The 14,259-nt window shown below is 40.5% G+C and overlaps 3 protein-coding genes across 3 annotated transcripts in view; 1 reads left to right on the forward strand and 2 right to left on the reverse strand.

Annotated features, from left to right (window-relative positions):
* The window catches only part of LOC310870883 (3',5'-cyclic-AMP phosphodiesterase 4C-like), a 287,386-nt gene that overhangs the window by 28,145 nt on the left and 244,982 nt on the right, over positions 1–14,259 (reverse strand). The window lies entirely within an intron of this gene.
* LOC310871173 (uncharacterized protein) lies at positions 1,957–8,038 on the reverse strand (the record flags this gene model as incomplete). The annotated part of the gene is made up of 9 exons (XM_083782662.1): positions 7,822–8,038; positions 7,588–7,714; positions 7,273–7,430; positions 5,570–5,718; positions 4,982–5,138; positions 3,943–4,036; positions 3,560–3,635; positions 2,514–2,679; positions 1,957–2,204 (listed from the first exon to the last, which is right to left on the reverse strand). Exons 1-9 carry the CDS (start codon positions 7,910–7,912, stop codon positions 1,957–1,959), a joined length of 1,266 nt encoding a protein of 421 aa, XP_083638788.1. The 5' UTR covers positions 7,913–8,038.
* Positions 11,154–14,156, forward strand: mgst3a (microsomal glutathione S-transferase 3a). Its single transcript, XM_083782261.1, has 6 exons — positions 11,154–11,249; positions 12,000–12,126; positions 12,498–12,571; positions 13,008–13,065; positions 13,184–13,256; positions 13,408–14,156. The coding sequence occupies exons 2-6, from the start codon at positions 12,010–12,012 to the stop codon at positions 13,563–13,565; spliced, it is 480 nt and encodes a 159-aa protein (XP_083638387.1). The 5' UTR covers positions 11,154–11,249; positions 12,000–12,009; the 3' UTR covers positions 13,566–14,156.

A 14,259-nucleotide genomic window follows, 5' to 3' on the forward strand; every position in this document is an offset into this window, starting at 1 on the left:
TGAATGATAACCTAAGAAATAGAACACCCGAGAGGGTTCAATTAACAGTTATTACTTTGATGTTTGTTTTATTAACTTTTTCTATTATCTTTCCTAGAATGTTAAAACAAATCTGAGTCTGTCTTTATAGAGGGGTCCTAGAGAACTGCACAGGTCAAGTTTTGTCTATAGTGCTTAGATCCAAGATGGATCTTATATACTTAATATACACCATATATTGATACTTTTATATTTGTGTTCTTTTTTGTGTACTGTTTCTTGTCTTAAATAATACCAAGCTTCCTGTTGAAAAAAACTATGTAACAGAAAATAATGATGCAACAGTATTGTATGAGGTAAACAGATATAACATTTGGTGCATCCGGACCGCTTTGTGCATGGCACCCAGGTCCTCTTTTACCCAGCTATTATCTAGATTTAGGCTGAGGAAGGCCCTCGGGCCGAAACGTCCACACTGTTGTTGTTTGCTGCTGGGGGGAACAAAATAAATCAAAAATCCTTCCAGGATACAACGTGAGTGCTGGTATTCTTTTCAACAAGCTAAGAAATAGGCCAGCTCTGATGAGCTGTAACTGTCCCACTGCAACCAGCGTAGGATTCTGTTATGGGATGGGACGTGTTCAGTCAGTGTAACGTTGTTTTTCATTCCACTACCCGCTGTATGAGTGGGGAATCTATTCCTGGTTCTCTGTGTAGGTGTTGAAGTGCTGATTCAGACACAGTGAGATGGAGGAGGTGGACAGATGTGCCACTGGCAATCCACGAGAGAGAGAGAGAGAGAGAGAGAGACATTATTGAGATATTATTGGATGGATGCTCATTCACATGAAACGCAGTGAAATGAAGTAATGCTGTAGTACTCCTTGTGTAACAAAAGGTACGGAGGCATTACTAAACCCAATACATTTATTCACATTACATTCAGCATCCCTGCCAGGGGATGGTCTCTTAATTCAATCCTCACATCTGTCTTTCAGGTTGGGCATTCAGATATTTTGCAAGTCCATTCTGACATCTAGTGGTGAAAGGTTGTAACAATGCCCCTGCACTTCTGTAGCAAATTTGACACAACAGCGACAGTCTTTAGTCTGGGTTAAATGTGTTGTAACTTATAACCAAGGTAAAATAGCAGAAATGTCCACAGTAACATTTTGAGGAAATACATAAAAAATAAAAGAACAATCAAAAATTGCTCCTCTACACTACAGATGCAAATAATAATTGGAATCCATTTTCATCCAACTTTCATTATATTACAAATCTTTAAATGTACAATATCATAATTCAATTCAAAATGTGTTTGGGCAACACATCACACATACTGTAAACCATGTATCAACTGTGTCATGAGTTTAACCACATTAACCCTGGTTAATGTATATGCTGACATGATGAACGCTGGTGTTCAAGCTCGCTTGCATGTAGATAGATCAGCTACCAGCTACTGGCAGAGAGCCAGGCTTAATAATACGTTTTTAAACAGAACTCACACCCTTGTCCCTATTGCTCAACTCCTCTCTATTGCAACACTGCATACACTACAAATTGCAATAGAATGCATTTAGCCCTGATGAAGACCGATTCAGGTCAAAACATGTTGGCGTTGTTCCCTCTTTTAACTTTGAGTGCCTGGATCGCCCATTTTTTATCTGATGTTTTGTCCCATCTGATCCAGGAGCAGGAGCACGTTTTACTAGCAGTATTTTAACTTTTTTGCCTATTGCATCTCCGGTCAGGTGAGCACCTGGTTGGCTCATTCTCTCGCAAAAGAATGATAATTCCCAGTGAAGTTAAACGCTGTGATAACAACTGTCAGTAACTATTATCGACTTCCAGAGGGCAGTAGGCAGATCATGGGGCATGTCAAGTTCAAGAAGCCCTTGTCCATGCTGGACGTTGGCAGTAACATTTGGAGGCACTGACCCCAGTGACATATGAGGGTTGAGGGAATGAGGGTCACCGTGGGATGCGTTTGAAACTGTCCAAAAGGTCACCGTGGTCAGCAGCACTACTCCGTCCTCCAAACAACATATCGGGTTGTGTCACAGGATTTGGACAGGCTTGATAGTCCATGTCAACTGGTGGAAAGCTCAGGAGACGGCCACCACACCTCTGAGTCTCTTCACCGTTCATGCCTGTTGTTTTCCCCGGCGGTGTGTGACTTCCACCTCTGACTGCCTCACTGAAGCTCTCGTCGCCAGACTCTGCACTTGGAGAGACATTGGAAGACACAGACGCATCGCTGTCACTTGAGCTCGAGGTCAAACTGCCATTTTCTGGTTGTGAAATACTCAGAGAATATACATCGCACGGCTGATATGAAAGGTCTGTTTGCATGGGAGACGGTAGACCCAGCTTTAAATCGAGGCCCTGTTGCCTGTAAATCCGACCAACTAGTGTCTTTGGATCAGGACAGGTGTTGACTGAAATGTCCCCTTCTCTAAGCTGGCAGACGGGACCACAAGATATTTCTGGTTGCATCTGCACCTCATCGCTGCCACAGATCACCTCACCTGGACAGCCGGAAAGGAGAACGGCGTAGGTCTGGTTGTTGTAACTCAATGAGCCAGGCGTCGGGCTCAAGTTGTTGAGCTCGTAGTCGGCGGGGAGCAAACCGCTGTCATTGTTTGGTGAAGTCATAGGCAGGGTGAGGTTGGGGAGGGCTTGGCGCAGGGCTGCCTGAACATCGGCAATGATGTTGACATTGTCAGAAAACGTTTTGGCATAACTCAAGGACGAATCTGTGAGGGTTCCACAGCTCTCCCGGTTGTTCCCATCACTGGTGTCACTTCCAGACCTGAATGTAATGAAATGAAACATTAGCCTCATGAACCCTAGCATCCCTGTTCTGGGCATGTCATAATACTGTAGGTGAACATTCGCTGATAATAGCCAATCTTTAAGCCCACAACAAGCGAAATTAGCCGGCTATTTTTGCTATTTGACATATAATGAGGTATTGTATACAGTAATCTGTTAAGCACATGTCATACATTAGTAGTCACACTTGTACAATTAATACTTAACCTCAGCATCCATATTCTGTGGGGAACATTAGCCAAAAATAGCTGAACTACAAGCTCACTTGGTGAAGAGGGAAAAAAAGTGGTCCAAGTACAGAGCCAACTCAGGTCCAGTTTAAAGTTTAGAGCATCCATGCCATTTAAAAAAGTTAAAGTTCTTGAAAATATTTTGAATAATTTTGAATTACGAAAAAGTTTGAGAACTACTGATTTAGAAGCATTTGTAGAATCTGCCTCAAGTCTTAATTAATGGGTTAAGTGGTTACCTTAAAGTACTAACTGGCGGTCTTTTTGATACACCTGTTAAACAGTACTAACCATTCATCTGGATCCTTTACCGGGAAGTCAAGATAGACAGAGGACAAGATCTCTTGCGGAGGCTGTAATAGTAACTGTAATAGGGTGGAGCATAAAAATAACAATAATTATTATTATTATCATTCACTTTTTTATACAATTCAAAGTACTTCACATCATACAATCATATCATGGTTTTGAAATTAACTCTAATCTAGATTGCAAGCATAAAGACTCACCTTGTGCTCTGCTGGACCCATGGTCAATAATATGGACTGACATTTGGGAATGTTGTCCCAATACTTTCCTTTGAGCCTACAATCAGTAGAGCAATACATCCATCACAGAATAAAATTGATAATCACAATTAATCATCAAACCACAATTAATCGTAAGTAAGTAAAATGTCATATGATCGTGACAGCCCTAGCGCAGGTGGTTAGCAGCACGAAAACATGCAAAACACACACACACACACACACACACACACACACACACACACACACACACACACACACTAGGGTAATATACTCCTATAAATGCTAACAGTGTTGAAGTGACAGTGTGTGGATTATGTCTGTCTACCCACTGTAAAACATTCACTATTGACAGAATGACTTACCTAGCATAACAGACAAAAACCAGGCCGATCACAAAAACCACAGCAATGCAAAGGCTGACAACGAGAACCACCAGGTGGTTGTGATATGAAGGAGCTGTAAAATACAGAAGAACACAATGTCAAATCAGGACCGACACACAAAAAACAGAGACCCATTTATGGCTCCTCTGAGTTTCTTTTTTTTATGACCCGTCTGCTATTTCAAAACAGACTACACCTGAGTCAGCTCATTGTACGGTATGTTCTCACTTACTGTTGATGATGAAAAATGCAATATTCTATAACTATAAAGTCTGTACCCTGTTGGTGTACAAAATTATTTCCTGGGTTGTCTAAAACTTGAATAATGGATGGCCGGAGAATAGTTCAAGTCAATATATCGAAGTGAAGTGTGAAGTTCAGTATTAAAGAAGTGTCACAGTAGACCAATTAGAAATTAAATTAATATAATGTACTAATACATTTTTGGAGCGACAGTGTTTTTAGAGTGGCATCCTCCAGGCCAGGGGTGCTCAACAATATCTACCCGCTGAAACAATTATTATCCCATTGCTGAAAATTGTTTAAAAATGTATCTGAGGTGGCTTTGGAATAGCAGCGATGGCATTACATACAGTTCAATGTGAAAGGGTGTATGTGAGGCATATAACACTGTTAAGAACCTTGATTGGTCCAGATGCGTAGTAACTTCAAGATTCGGCACCGCTCAGATGCCAAGCAATACTGACATGAAAAACACAACCACACTTAAGTGCGTTTGTGTCTGACTGCTGTTGCTGCTGCATGTCAGCAAATTAACCATTTTGTAGTCAATTATAAAATTTCAATTGGATTATTTTTACTGCAATTCGTTGATATATAAATAAAAAGCAATAGATGCTTCTCATTCTCAATTAGATAGATATATTTTAGATGGATAGATTAATATCCGCTAGTAACTATTATAATGCGATTATGCTATTATTATGCGATCAATCGAAAAGTAATTGACTAATAACAAATAGTTGCAGGCCTTCAGACTGCAGTGACAGGTACTTACCAGTTGTGAAGCTCCACTCATCGCTGCTGTCACTGTACCGTCTACTCAATCCCAGGTAGCTCTGGACTCTGACCACATAGTCTGCGTTTGGCTCCAGGGTTTTCCCAAGAATTTCCAAAGATGATGTTGAAGACGAGACATTCACAGGTGTAGAGATCTAATACAAACAAAAGGTAGTATTGTAAGGTTGTTTTTTTCTCTGTATCTAAAACCAAGAAAGCAGGTCTCTTTGTGATCACTAAGACTATTACAAATATCACAAATAAGAAAGCTATGAGTTAATGCAGTGGTTCCCAACCCTTTCTGGATCAGGGCCCTCTAGAAAATCTTGAAAGTGTTCACATGCATGCATTTTCAGAGCACATTTATTTTAATGATCAAACGATGGAACTAACATAGTAAGTCCATGTCTCAATGGAAGTATTAAAGTATACTTTAAGTTGCTACTCACCTTTATCACAATTAAATCCATATCATCTTAGTGTTTTGCCAATTATTTGCAATATGCACCAATGGTCCCTAGCAGGCCCACAGTTTGGGAATCTGTGTTAGTGGAAGTCTGGAAGGTTTGTGTGATGTTGACTATACCTTGTCTCCTTTCTTGCGATAGATCACCAGAGTAGTTAAATCTTCTTGGATGACGGAGGAATATCCTTTGTAGTTTTTATTCCATGTGACCTCAATATTCCCATTCTCTGTTTTGCTCACTGAGGTGATAGTTGGGGGTTTGGGCTTTACTGTGGAGAATGGAAACAAGTACAAGATGCAAGTAAGCTGAAATAAAGCTTCAACCATGTGTTGTGATATGTATCCTATTGCTGTTAAAATGTATCTTTACACCCCTAATTTGTAGAATTGGCCTCAGGTCTTGGTTGGGTTAAGCAGGCTTATAACTTAAAGGGATGTGTAACGCCAGGGCTCCACTGGGCGCGTTGCGTCACGCGTGCGACACGCGTGCGTGCGTCAAAAAACGAACCGGTTCAATTTTATGGTGACGGAGACGCGACGCAACGCGGGCAGTGGAGCCACCCTCCATTGATTAAAAGGGCACATTCCCGACACTGACGGAGACGCGCCGCAGACGCGCCGCAGACGCGCCCAGTGGAGCCCTGGCGTAAGCGATAGCATACAGATAGCTCTATATTCCTTTTGCTAAGTGTTGAGTAATAACAGGGGTCTCCCCATATCTGCAATTCTTTAAACTGGAGATACTGGAGAAAAATACATTATGCCGCCTTCTGACAATGTGACTACTAGACTACAGTTATGCACAGAGCCTATTATGCAATCAGTATAGAGAACTATTTTCAGTTCTCTACATGAAACGGGAAGTTGTGTTCAACGCATGAAATGGGAAGTGATGAAACAAAAAATAAAATGGCAGACAAAATAGGAACTTGAACACTATAGAATACTATAGGACATTATAGGGCCCTATCTTAACCCTAAACTTCTTTTTACTATTTTTTTAACATTTTAATAGTTCAACTAGCCGATCTACATTGACACGTTGTGAGCACGTTGGTGTGGTTTTTATGTGCAATGATGTCTGCAGTGGCCGGTGTCGAGTCAGTTGGACCCACGGTTGTCCAGAACCGCCCCAAAAAGACCTCTGCCCGGGCTCTGGACAGGACCCCTGCCCAGGGTCCATATATGGAGCTGGCCTGCTCTGACATCATTCTGATGTCTCCATATACTCCATATTTTGGCATATTTTGGGGTGATGAGGGGGGGTGGGATTAAATAGTCCTCCTGAGAGAGCTTTTGTCTGCGTATGGATGTATTTGTGTTACTGTATTTGTGTATTGTAAATTGTATGTTCAGGACCCCCTCGAAAACGACATGGTCGTGGAAGGTTTATCCTTCCAATTAAAGGTATTTTAAGTCTGAAGTTGTTAAATGACCTTTGTTCTCTCTCCTGATTGGATGAAATTGTAAATATGCTAATAAGTCTATTAGTGTGACTGTTATCAAGGATGCCTCCCACCCTACCCCTAACAAACTGTTCCACCCCTCCCATTCCAGAACAGCTTCTTTCCGGTCATTATTTTGTTGAACTCTTTAACCAAGTGATAGTAACACCACATTGAATTATGCAAACTATATGAACAAGAATATGTCTATGTGTCCTGTCAGTTGGGACTGTGCATGTAAGTAGCCTATACTTGACCACACTGCTTCCACAATCTACATTCCACAGTGACAGACTGACAGTTCTCTTATCATTGTATCTAATATCTTCATGTAAAGGATTTTTGCATAGACTGCAGTCAGTGTGAAGTTCAACTCACAGGTCTGGTTGACGTCCATGACCATGGATGCCAGCTGTTGGTCACCTCTCATGAGAGTTCCACTGTGCGTGGTATAGATGACGAGGATCATTTTGAAAGAGCATTTGCACTCAGAAACGGAACCCTCTTCAGACTGAAAATTGCAATCCGATTTTGAGCTGTGAATGACACAAGCAGATTAGCAGCATGATTCATGATTCATGAATTCATGATTCATGATTTGTAAATTCATGATTTGTAAATAAATAATGTCAAATTTATCCTTGAAATAGTCTGTCTCTTTCTGTTCGTATAGCCAATAGTATCGATACTCACTCTGTGTCGTACATGTCCAGAATGTATTCTGAACAGTTTGGGTGGTCACTTGAAGGTGTAAACTGACAAAACGTCTTGTAATAGTCGTTGTGACAGTCGAAATGTCGGACTGTTTCACTTTCCGCTCCTAAATGAAACGAACGTCAATAAGAAAGGATAAATTTATATAGATTATTCATTAACATGCATCTCATCTCAGTGTCTACTGACCACCACACCACCACCAGTGCTTACCAGAAATAGACGTCATGATCCCAAGTTGAATGAACATATAAATATGAAAGATAAATGGTATCCCTCCACGAAGACACCACCTGAGGAACATGTCTGAAACTTTATGGATTCGTCGACGCGAGAGAGTATGCTATGCTATGTTATTTACAGCGCCAATAGACCGGCACGGCGGCACCGGGGGTTGTTGTTCCTCAAAGTCCATGAAAGTTTACGGGAAATGAAGCCTACGTGTGTGTATTGTGCGTGCGTGCGTGTGCGTGTGTGTGTGCGTGTCAGACAGAGAGAGAGAGAGAGAGAGAGAGAGAGAGAGAGAGAGAGACACACACACACACACAGATGCAAATCGTTGACATTATTTGCGTCCCATTTCCTCATACGCATAGCAGGGCTGCAGCCTGCAGGGTGGGGCGTGCGTAGGCTGCAATTTGCAAACAACAAAAATGACTTATTTTTATGACTTATTGTCTAGAGATTAACTGTAGCCTGTAAAATGTAATTGATCAATGTCCACAGCGATTGAAGCAAAGACGTGGATAATTGGATTGTGAATTTGTGAGCAAACTTGCACCAAAAAAAAGAAGAAAGAAAAAATAAGTAATTGACCGTACGTTGGAGCAGCAACATAAAAGGCGGGACAGTTGAACATACCTCATAATAACACTGGGAATAATGCTGGGAATAAAAATATTAATATCGACCAGTGATTAAAATTAAGGTACCTGTACTTAAAATGAAATAGGAAGTCATAACTGTGTATATAACTTTGCTTTTTGAATGTATTTTGGCTCCACTTCTGTCTAGTCACTGTCTGGTAGCTGTGGTCATTATAGCAGTTTTAACGTGATTCCCTTGTAGGGTGCTAGAGGGCACTAGCGACTACAACCAGTATTTAGAGAAATGTATAACTTTGGAAAAACTAGGAGAGTAATGGCCCATTACATCTCCTAGCTAGTTTTTGGGATCGGGTTGTTGCGGCCATGCATTTTGACAAAATGGTAAAATGTGTTTCCACCTGGAATTAAATTTTATCTGTGACATAATTGTCAGTTTGTTCTATTTTATATACCTTGTTTAAGTTGTTTGACTACATGCTCTTAGCCCTGCAGGAGTGTCCTCGATGAGACAAAAACGTGCACTCCTCTTTAAAGTCATGGTAGCTATAGGGGTAAAACGATATAAACTGCATTGAAATCGAATTAGTAAAAGAAAAGTGTATCAAAATGGAAACTCAACATATCGTATTGTTTGTCTTTGTATGTATCTATCCATGTGCGCGTGCGCGTGATTGCATGCACGTGGTTTTACTATATCCATAATGTTTCCCTTTAATAAACCTGCTCTGTTTCACATAGATTTCATGTTTTTGCTAAATAGTTATACTGTATCGATTTTAAATATTTGAATCGTATCGTAATTAACCAATATCGTCCATGTATGTAGGCTACTATCATGTATCGTGATATGTATCACTGTTAAAATGTATCGTTACACCCCTAGTAGCTACTAGCTAGCTATACATTTTTATTTCAGTACCATGGACAGCTCAGCGTCGGGCCCATGGGGGCACTGGGGAACTGGCCTATACTCTGTCTGTCTGTATCCATTTTAAGTCCATATATGGAGATATCTGTATCTGACTGCCTGCGGTCTGCCTTAGTCCATGTTATACTATATAGATCCATGTTGTCATACATGCCCATGGGCACCACCATGGGCATTTTGGTTGGATCAGCGATTTTGGACAGAATATGGACAGAATATTATAATATCCATTTCTTCGGGCAGAATGAATAATCTGTGCAGGGGGGAGGGGTTTACCCAGGCTACTGTTTTATAGGCCTACTACAAATAGCCTACTACAAATAATATATTATTTGACTGCAGTCGATCACTCAATGTTAATAGTAGGCTGTAGCCTATAGCCTACTATTAACATTGAGTCACTGCAGTTTCTTCCAGTGGTGAAATGTCCCTTTAAGGACCAGAGCTAACCTTTTGTCTAGGTGGATTTTTGCGAAACACATTTTTGGAACAAAATGCCAAATCATCCAATTGCCATCCATTAAGGCGTAAGAAGAAATTGCACTCTTTTCACATTGGCCTATTATAGCGCCACCAGGAGGCCACAACCTGACCTGCCCTGGCCCCTAGTGGAGACCTGTGCCCCGAGGGACACTGTATCTAGTTCATTCATCTTTATAATTTGTTTATGCAAAAGTCCACTTGATCTAGACACTTAGGTCGCATTCATACCAGAGAGCTTTGCTGCGATTAAAACGAATCCTGCTGCCCATTGTCAGAAAGTGCGCTTCGTTTGGCAGGTGTGAAGGCTCATTCGAATCCTAATGCGCAGCAAATAACCGCATTTTACTCCGTCCAAAAACGTGGGTTTCGCTTCGCTTCGAATCACACTTGACTACGATTCGGTGCAGGTGTGAATGCAATCCGCAGTAAATAAAGGAAATGAAGCAAACATAATGTGGCGGGTGAGGAGCTGAACACAGTTGGAGACGGTTAAGGCATATTTTACGCAGCGCAAAGATGTCCCGTTACTGTGGATAGACGTGGTCGAATAAGGAGACTGAAGCCCTGATCGAAATGAGGACGTGTAGGCTACATTAATCAATTGCTTAAGAAAACACATAAAAACACTGCAGTGTATTATAGCCTACATAATATTCTGTCTGTCTGTCTGTGCGTGCCGTAAACATGGAGTGCTGTCACTGTGTGGGACTGGGGAGTTATATCAGTGCGCTCATGCAGCGCTGTGCCTCCATGCCCAAAAGAACAGTGTGTGGCGGCTGCGTGCGGAGAGAGAGAGAGAGAGAGAGGGGGGGGGGGGTCCCAGGCGGCACGACACATGCACGTTATGAGTGTAATTTTATCACCATAGATTTCACTGTGTAGGCTATAGTTTATGAACGGAACACATTGATAAAGGTCCCCCCTGCTGCGTTTCCAATCGCTGCGAATGACAGTGTGAAGGCAAACCGCAGCCAATTAAATATGCAAGTATCCCCTTTCCCCGCCCATACGGATCTGAGTCTACCGAAGTATTAGGTGAGAATGTGACCTTAGTATGAGATGAGTATTAACTATTTAGACCGTACTTTTGGGGTTTTAAGTGGTAAACTGTTAATAAAATGTTCAATCAATCAAGCAATCATATCCTGTCTGGAGCCCGCCTACTGTATCCGCTAATTTCAACACACACATGCATACTTGCGACGACAGTTTTCGTATATGATTCATTGCAAATCCCAATCACGTCGTCTAGTAACATTAACCTCGGCTAACCTCGCCTCGAGTAACATATTGACCACGCCCCCTGAGACTGTTTATAATATATACATGTCGTATGACGTCAGTTAGTTAAGGACTGTGGAAACAAGTCGAATACTTTCGTTTAGCATTGTTCACTGAAACAGGTAAGTCTCATATTTGCAATAAAATATATATTGCTTGCATTTCTCCGCAAATGCACATATGTAGGATAGCTGGCTAGCTGCCTATATGTAGCAATTCATTTCCTGGTATTCTCGACTGTTTCAGTTCTTAAAACTTCTACTTCTAACCGTAGCCTACGTTGTGTGATCGTGACCATGCAATTCATTGCGTTATGTAACTGTTAACTGTAGGCTAATATTAATATGTTCTTCTAGCCTTTTAATAAATAAAGACGATCATGGATGTGTATGTATATATATATATATATATATATATATATATATATATATATATATATATATATATATATATATATATATATATATATGGATTTTGACATTTTCATATAGCTAGAAAGTAAAAATCAGACTCGATAAACTATATGATAGTTTTGATCCAAGGCTATTGTTCTGCCAAGTAGCCTACGCACAGCAGTATTGAGGTGCTGCTGCTGACCTTGGTAAATATAAATAAGTCTATAAAGAAAAAGGCTGCACAGTGCACACTCATCATAGCCATGATGCAGATTCATTTATTAAATGAATACTAACATTTCGACCTGGAAAGTTCTTAAGGGATTTAGATGTTTGAAAAACAATTATTATTATTATTATTACTAAGAATATAATATTTAAATTATTTTGAAGTGTATCATTTAGAAAATAAAGTGTATCGCCATGTTCACCACGTGAAACTACAGTGTGAGTTCTGCCTGCCATGTTCTTTTTCAGGTGTGACAGGATGGTGGTGCTCTCTAAGGAGTATGGATTTGTGGTGATAACGGGCGTGGCCAGTATGGTCATGGTTGGACACTTGGCATTGAAAGTCGGAAAGGCCCGGAAGAAGTACAAAGTCGATGTGAGTCAAGTCAAGTGATTTGGGGTTGGACTTAATTGGACCGTAAGAATGGAATGAATTAGTCATCATCATCTCTCTCTCAGGCCGTGTAACTCAAACAGTTTATATAGCCTAAGCTCTGCACTGACACAAGCTAAAGCTTTGGTTTATGCTGCCCTTTTATAAAGACAATTCAACTGTCCTAAACCTCACATGATGTTGCTCGGATATAGTAACTTGGTCCCAAACGGTCTGCTTACCCTTAAAAAAGTAGTTTATCTAAAATATATAATATACAGATGAAAATTTTAATTGAATAAAAAACAGACACCCATATAACATTTTAATACGGTAAACTAATCTACAGCCTTTTGTCGTTCTTTGTATGACAGCTGCCTCAGATGTACAGCGATGACCCAGACACAGGAAATATCTTTAACTGCATCCAGCGCTCACACCAAAACACGTAAGTAACTGAAACAACTCTTTTTGACCAAAGTGATTCACAAGAGTCATAAATACAAAAATCCTAAACAAGTCCAACAATAGACATGAAGCTTAAATGCACAAACAACCAGCAGTAAAATCAATAAAAGAAAACGATAATACAAATCATCCAAACTAGTGGGATTCAAATGGTAGTAGGGCATTGAGCCTGGACTTAACCACCATCAACCTGATTCAACCATAGCATTCCTATTCGGTGGAACATTGATGTTATACAGTATGTGGGACTAATTCAGTATTAGTTTAGTTCACTAAGTATAAATGTTTAAAGGATTCAATGGAGGTGCAAATATATAGGGAGGGGAATGCGGTTCCACAGTCTGTATAGGGCCTGCGACAGATGTATTGTATGCTAGTGGTGCAAAGTTCAAAATGTATCTCTTCTCTTGATCTAGGCTGGAGATATACCCCGCCTTCCTTTTCTGCCTGGCTGTGGGCGGCTTGAATAGCCCTGTGAGTTCAGTTCAGTCCAGTCCTTGCATTTCATTTCATGTCAAATCCTTGTAAATCAGTGACATTAGAAAGTGCTTTATTTTGACACGTTATTGTGGCATTTTTGTGTTTGTAACAGCGTTTTGCTAGTGGTCTCGGGGTTGTATGGATTGTATCAAGAGAGGTCTATGCACATGGATATTCCACAGGAGGTATAAGACATTTTATTTTTGTCTGTGGTGCTTCACAAACTGTACCAGGCACTATTGAGATACATTTAAAACTTTTGAAAATGTGTATGTTTTCAGAACAAAGAGAACATTTAATGACTGTCATTATTATGTTTTTACCTGTCCCAATCAGATCCCAAGAAAAGGAGGCGGGGGGCATTTGGAAACATTGCCATGCTTGGATTGATGCTGACCACACTCAATTTTGGCCGTCACCTGCTGGGATGGTGCCCACGTTCGTTTAGCAGGTTTTCTGCTAAACAGCCACTACCTGTAGTACCTGGTCTGTGAGGGTCTCCAAAATCGTTTAATATGGATATATGGACACCTTATGTTTTCTCTCTCATTCTCTCTGATGTCCATCACTTACAGTACATCTTTTCTGAGGCAGGGGTTGGAGTCATCTCGTTGAATTTAGATTACCCAGAAGCTCTTTGAAAATATCTCTCTTAATTCAACCATCTTCTCCTGGCAAGGCTGGCTTGCACATGTTTCCATCATACCACTGACTTTACCAAAATGGTAGGTTTGAACTATCCACAGGTTTAAAAGGTGTCACAAGGTGACAAAAGACACACACATTCTGTCCTGCTGGGCTGGATGCTGGATTTTATTTTTATTTCATTCAGAATCATTTTTGGATGTTGAGAGCATATTTTTGTAAGAGTTGCTTTAAATGAAGGAACTGCAGATAAGAGAAAGCACTTGGGGTGTAAAGAAATTCATGCACTACTTTAGGGTTAGGGTTTTATTGTTAATATTTATGATGATCTACTGCTATGGAGAAATGTGCACTCAACTATGACACGTTCCAGGCAAGTTATTCCAGTCCACAGAGTAAAATGATACAGCAGAGTATTAAAGTCTATTTCTTCTACATAATATGGGGTTGTGATTATTATTATTATTATTATTATTATTATTTTCTTTTTACATTTCTTTAGCAAACAGCTCCACCTACACATATGTAATGTGTAGGTGGAGC

The sequence above is a fragment of the Protomyctophum parallelum genome (genome assembly GCF_964188405.1).
Source record: "Protomyctophum parallelum genome assembly, chromosome: 14".
In the NCBI taxonomy this organism is placed as follows: Eukaryota; Metazoa; Chordata; class Actinopteri; order Myctophiformes; family Myctophidae; genus Protomyctophum; species Protomyctophum parallelum.

Coding starts and splice junctions, on each gene's coding strand:
- mgst3a (XM_083782261.1), top strand. CDS start 12,010: ATGGTGGTGCTCTCTAAGGAGTATGGATTTGTGGTGATAACGGGCGTG. Junction 12,572..13,007: donor CAGCGCTCACACCAAAACAC/GTAAGTAACTGA, acceptor CTCTTGATCTAG/GCTGGAGATATACCCCGCCT. Junction 13,257..13,407: donor ACATGGATATTCCACAGGAG/GTATAAGACATT, acceptor TGTCCCAATCAG/ATCCCAAGAAAAGGAGGCGG.